This window comes from Neoarius graeffei, chromosome 1, assembly GCF_027579695.1.
Source record: "Neoarius graeffei isolate fNeoGra1 chromosome 1, fNeoGra1.pri, whole genome shotgun sequence".
Classification (NCBI taxonomy): Eukaryota; Metazoa; Chordata; class Actinopteri; order Siluriformes; family Ariidae; genus Neoarius; species Neoarius graeffei.
Window position 1 is genome coordinate 48813873 of NC_083569.1, and position 6566 is coordinate 48820438.

Here is a 6566-nt window from a genome sequence, read left to right on the forward strand (position 1 = left end):
AAAAAAATCAAGGCAACGTTTTGCATTCAGTTTTTTGAGTTATGCCAATTGCTGGTGGAATTACGTTGCTCCAACACAATATTTTATGTATGGTGAATTACCTTTCCTATCATTATCATAAGCATTTCTAAGTAACATGAACTTAATATCCGTCAAAATGAACACAAGTTTTTAAGTTGCCTGTATTTCTAAAAATCAAGCTGTCCAAATTTGTTTTTTTCAATATTTGAAAGCATTATTAATATACGTGTAACTTAATATTTCTCTAGATTAATTACAATTTTTATGTTGGCCAACTTCTAGTATTGTATTGTTCCAACTAAAAATCTTTTCTTATCCAAACATGTTTATTTTCTTTTCTCATTAACGCCTACCTTTCTGAATGAAGTCAAACAAAGCGAATATTAGACAATTAGGCTAACTTTATTTTGCACTGTGATTTCAAAACATCACCACATTACACTCACAGCATAAACAAGTATTTACTACAAATATCTACAGTGACTGTGGCCTTCAGAAATTAACTATTTAGCCTACTGTTCGACGTTACAAAATTATGACTCTGTTTGAATAACAGTGTTAAAAAACTTAAACAACAATACATCTACCTATACAAGTATGTTAACAGAACATGAATCATTACAGGACTGGATGATTAACAGCTGATTCACTATAAAACAGTCATACAAAATGTGTACACTCCTAGTTGGCTATAACTTTACCAACAGCTTAGTGGACTAGGAGAAGGCAGCTCTAAATATTACAAAGACAATGAAATATTAACTCTCAAATTTCTCCAAAGAACTGCAGTAATTTGTGCACAAATAAAATATTGCACACTAGAGTTTCAAAAAACTACTAAGAGCACTAAGTGATGATTTCTACTCAGACAATTGGATATTGCTCAGAACAGCCTGGAATTTTAAATGAATGGAGTATGCTTATGATTATACAAGACAGCATTTAAAGCCAATTCCTAAGTGCAACATATCCATATCATAACCAGATAAAACCTCAACCTTTGATAACGGTAATGGTAACACCAATATTATCGGATAACACTGTCCATAATGTACAGAAGACCTCAGACAAATCAGTCAAAACTTCCAACTCGTTGAGAGTGCTGGGGTTTTAGAGCACAGTCAGAAAATACTGTACTTGAGACTCATTACTTTTGAGCTGGCTTTTTGTCCATCAAGTTCCAGGAATAGCTTCTGAAATACCTCAAAGGTGAACTTCAACTGCTTGGGATAGCTGAGGTTCAGAGCATATATTATGCCCATCAGCAAAGCACAGGATCTGGCCACATCAAACCCTTCCAGGACTTTGGTTCCCTCGATGACAATGGTTGCACACCCATCACTGATGATGGCAATCTTCATCACCTGCATCACAAGGTCTGCCTCAAGCTCCTCCATGTCCTTAGAAGAAATAACAGGTATTAGAGTGTTGGAGTGTTGGTTCACTGCATTTCAGTCCAGCAGGGAGAAGCGTTAGCTATGACAATGTATAATGCAAAGCAAGTCTTTACATTTTAAGAAGGAATGGAATTCTGCTTCCAAATACTTACACTGTACATTTTGAAAAGGTCCTCCTCCTTCTCTCCAAGATATACCACAAGGCAGCGAATGGCAGCTTCTCTCCGTCGCTCAACTGTGTTGTTCTGATTAATGAAAAAATTATATGAGGGGTTCAATAAAAATCAGATCCACAAATACCTGAATGATAGAGATTTATCTGAAGAAATTACTGTTAATAACCTGCAATTCAAAAAGTAAGTCTAGTTCACAAATATACCTCAAGAAGCCTGTCCTTAATCTGCCTGATCTTCAGTCCTGCAGCTCCTCCCTTTGACTGGACTAAGGTCATCAGCTTCGGGGTGCACTGGTCAAGACTGGCCATAAATGTCGATTCAAGGCTAACTGTTGTCACCCTCTTGAATTCGTCATTTATCTGTGGGGAACACAAAAGAGAAATGATTTGAGAGAACTCTAGTGGACATTTATCTATACAGTATCAATCCATAGAGCAAAAATACTAGTTTAAGAAAACTTATCAAATGTAAGAGTACAGTCTCACCTGTGTTTCATCAAAAAGAGCGGGCCATCGCTTCATGAACTCACTGATGGCAGGGGCTTCATTAACTATTTCCTGTCTACGAAGAGAGAACGTCTTCAACATCATCTCAGCTACCACCTTGGAGTTATCCCTTTTCATCACTTCACTTAGAAGCTCCACTCTCTCTTTTTCCAAACTTGCAGTAGTTTCACCTGGAGCATGAGGAGGTAGGTAATTTACTTCAGCCTTCTTTGTTTTTTTCACATTCTTTGCAGGAGTCCGCTCATGTCCTGCTTTCCTCTTGAGTGAATTAACTTCAAGTTCAGGACAGCCGAGACCTCGAAGTTTGGATCTGAAGTTATTCATCTTGTATTTCAGGTGCTGCATCCATCCATAACACCCATTAAAGGACCCTGGTTCTTTGAGGCAGGGATGCTTTTGAACAAGGGCCTCTGCAGCTTGACATATCTGCAGACTTGAAGGATAAGCAGTGTACTCGTAAATAGCCTCTGCTAGCTTTCCAAGAATGTCTGGGAGTAGTGAGATGAGGTCTTTAGCACTGAGGATAGTCCCATCCTTAGTGAAGCTTTCATTGGCTGACTGAAGTTGAATCTCTGTATTGGAGGCAAAGCGGGGAATTATGAATTTAGAGGGCCAACGCTGTGAACGGTGGCCTGGGCTATCCTCAGCTGATGAGACAGGCAGTGTGTCACTAGATAACACGGATGAAGAGGTGTCGTCAGGAGACTGATACGAAGGCTGATCAAAAGACTGGGCACCATCAATTATGTTTGTGACATCAGTTAAGTTCAAAGTTACTGTAGGGGGCTCCAGGATATACACAATCTTGACTGTGTCCTTATCTTTGATGTCAGTCGTTGAACACAGGGAGAAATACTCATTGCCAAAATCAACATCTTTATAGTGCAGATTGAAGTCTCCAGCAATCCCAAATGTATCACGAATGACTGAGTGAAGTTCATCCACTGTCCCAGGGATACCAGATGGTAGTGCCAGTTTACGGACATCATGATCCGTAAGAACCACTCGGAGTTGGGCTGGTTGTGACATTAGGCAGTCTGTAAGAGACTTATGTTACACATGTTTCAGTAACTTTTAGTGTCAGTGAAATGGTTCAGTGAATAATGTTAAATGGGTGCTATATGTTATTTTATCTGACCACTATGGAGAGCAGCATCAAGCTTACATGTATCTTGGCAAAGCTGCTCCTCTCTCCCTCCCTCCCTATCTGACCCCCCTCCACAAGTGCAAATCACAGCAGTATGGAGGCAAGCCTAAGACAAACTTTTCTACGCTCTGTATCTGAAGGCTAACGATTAAACTAAAACAAATTGTGTTTTATTTAGTCTCTCTCTTACTCAGAACATGTCCTTTTTGGCTCAGTGACACCACTTGTCTTGGTTGTCATGCTCTCTTTATGAATTTTGCTATTAAGTATTGCCAGAAATGGAAGAGGAACCAATTCTTAAAAAAAAAAAAATAGGCGATGGGTGACGCAGAGGGAGGAGCTTGAGTCTGGCACAGATTTTAGCATCAAACTTTGGTGAGGAGTAGAAAAGGGCTGAAAAAAAAGCAGCATGGCTGCTCCATGCCAGTCTTTACAAAGCGCACATTTGTTTCAGGATTGTTAAAAGGTTCTGAGATCACAAAGTGCAAATTTACACTACAATGACTCTTATACGTATGTAACACAAATTTGGTAGCCATCTATGGAACATAAATGTAGCGCTTTAGAGTCATAATGCTTTTTCCACCAAGCATGTAAGATGTTAAAGGAAACATGTCTAATAGCTCGGCTGGCTCTAGGACTTTCACAGTTTGTGTTTTCTCAAGCACATAGCTCCTCAGATGCTCAACTGACCAAGCACTTAAGCATTTCACCAAGAATCCAACAGCACCCTTCACAACTACAATCTGGATCAGCTCCCCAAAATCTGGCAGACCACCCGTGGAACCATTAGCCAAGATCATTCCACTTGTGTACTTGGTGCCACTGTAACACACACTATTAGCTATTTGGACACGAGTCTCACCAGGAAACTTCGCCTGCAGTGCTTCCTGGATATCCTCTCTCAGCACAGAAACATCCACTGTAGACAGTGTTGTGGCCTGTAGTAAAGGTCTGACAACACTGGAATCATGTAGGTTATAAGCAACCATCAATTGATGCTTCATGGACAGTGACAGCAGAATATTTCGAAAGCTGTGAGTATGCCTGACAACACGCTTAAAAAAGCTGTGTTTCGCCTCAAACCGCATAGTCCACAGTGACACCAGTGGGCCATAGGCTTTGATCAGTTCTGGATAGTGTTCCAGAAAATGATGTTTTGGGATGAGCTTTTCCTGTGGGAAAACCTGGAGAAACCTGTACTTGTGCTCAGATATCTTACTATCTAAGTAGCAAATAGTCTCCTCTGTGTGGACTTGACATACAACAAGCTCAACAATGTCTTTGAGCACAAGAAGCACTTCCCATGCTTGGTCACCCTCTGGGATTTTTGATCCAACCATCAGTGGCAGGAGACGCAGCAAATTCCAATTCTCATGGGCATTCCCTCCAACACTTTTCCGTGCAGCAAAGTTCAGAGGGACAAGCTGTGGTGCATTTGTCTTGTCTGACCATTTATAGGGGAACTCTTTGATGCGTTTTTAGCTCTTCAAGGGTGAAGTACTTACTCTGAATGAACACCCTGAGGCACAGTGCCATTTCTAGGGGCACTATACCTTCAAAGAGATCATGCAACACATCAGGTGGATAGCCAGTCAAAACATCAAAATATTTCAGTTTTCCTGTCAGTGCACACTGCCTCTTCACTCCACAGACATGAGTCAAACCAACATTCTCCTGTACAGTCTGAATATGCAGTGTGTGCTGTTCTTTAGTTCTGTGTGGGAATGTCCCTGCTCTCACTTCTCCTGTTTGAAACTGTGATTGCTCACCTAGACAAAATCTACAGACATAAGAACAGGAAAAACTCTCAACAAATCCCCCCATAGAATGGGCCCCGAGATTGTCTGCAACAACAGAAAACACTGTGCCTTTGACTCTTCTGCCCAATGCTGGAACATACAGTCCTTCCCTCTCTAAGACCACAAGATCTTTGAGCAGTGGCTCCAGTACAGTATTGTAACCACATTTCTTCATATCCCCAGCCTTGCACAGAATTGCTAAGAAGATAGAGGTTAGTTCAGATCGGAGCAGTGAGGGGACATCAGCTAACACCCAATACACAGCTGTAATTTTGTGTTTTTTTCCTGGATGTACCAAGAGGATTGCATATCTCAAAGTCATCCACATAGAGAATGAGAGCAATGGTAAGCTCATCCCCTGAAAACAACTCATTGGTTTTGTAGTGAGTGCCATCATGAAATGACTTGTACTGGGTACTCTGATCTTCTTCCTCACGCAAGATCAAATCCTGGATATCTTTCCTGCTCAAAACCTGGAGTAATGACTTAAGAATGGGGACATACTGGAAGCTGTTCTTCTCCCTACTGAGAACATACTCAATGGGTTCCACCACAGAAAAGTGCTCTTTAAAGTACTCTCTTCTTTTGTAGGCAGAGCAAAGGCGACCACCACTACCCAGGGCAGAGCTAATAGGGTTGGCACCACAAAGTTCCTTCACCATTTCTGACACAACAGCCTCCTCAATTTCACAGTTGTGCCTCCTCAAGCAAGACTGCAAAATGTCTCTCATGATGGGAGCTGACGCTGAATGAGAGATAAAATGCAACTCCTCCACAACCTCATCAATGCATCTGTTGGGTACATTGAAGATGCTCTCCAGTTTTAACAACAAGTGAGCCAAGCTTTTTTCAATCAACACTGGCAATTCTCTCACATCACTATCATCCCCTCCAAGATCATCAATATCAGACTGATCACTCTCATGATTAACTGGATTACTGTAATTGTCTGTGTTTGAAGGGTTTACTTACTTCTTTAGCAGGTCTTCTTTGAACTCATCCAATGAGTGAGGAGTATGCTTCCAGCTTCTGTGGGAAGCAAAAGTTCCATAGATGTTAGTTTTGAAATTGCAGTTTTTGAAAACACAGGTGATCATTTCTTGCTTTTTCAGATGTTGACCAAGATGCTCAAAATACTCTCTTTCAGTGGAGATTGTGCCTACACTGCAGCACTGGCAACAGAAACTGAGTATTTCAGAGGATCTGACTCTTTCTTGAGTTGAGTGTTTTCTTGACAGATGTGATCTGAGGCTACCCCATGTTTTAAATGAACAAAAACAGTCTAGATGAGGACATGGCAGAGGTTGCCCACCATGACTGTGACGTAACCTGTAATGTTTTAGCAGCTCTGCTTTGGTGGAGATCTCAAATGTACAAATTTTGCAAGCCCAATGCATTGTGTTAGATATTGAAAAAACACCAAATATTTTGTTAAATATGTGTAACGAACTTCATAAAATGCATCAAAAAACAATGTATTTGCAATGCAATTACAATGAAGTGGTAGCTAAGTAGGT

General features: G+C 40.8%; 1 protein-coding gene across 1 annotated transcript; it reads right to left on the bottom strand.

Annotated features, from left to right (window-relative positions):
- Positions 1-613: 613 nt before the first annotated feature.
- On the bottom strand, positions 614-6068 carry si:ch211-166e11.5 (sterile alpha motif domain-containing protein 3). Its single transcript, XM_060923284.1, has 5 exons — positions 6022-6068; positions 2080-3137; positions 1798-1953; positions 1571-1663; positions 614-1421 (listed from the first exon to the last, which is right to left on the bottom strand). The coding sequence occupies exons 2-5, from the start codon at positions 3127-3129 to the stop codon at positions 1143-1145; spliced, it is 1578 nt and encodes a 525-aa protein (XP_060779267.1). The 5' UTR covers positions 3130-3137; positions 6022-6068; the 3' UTR covers positions 614-1142.
- Between the last annotated feature and the right edge of the window lie 498 nt (positions 6069-6566).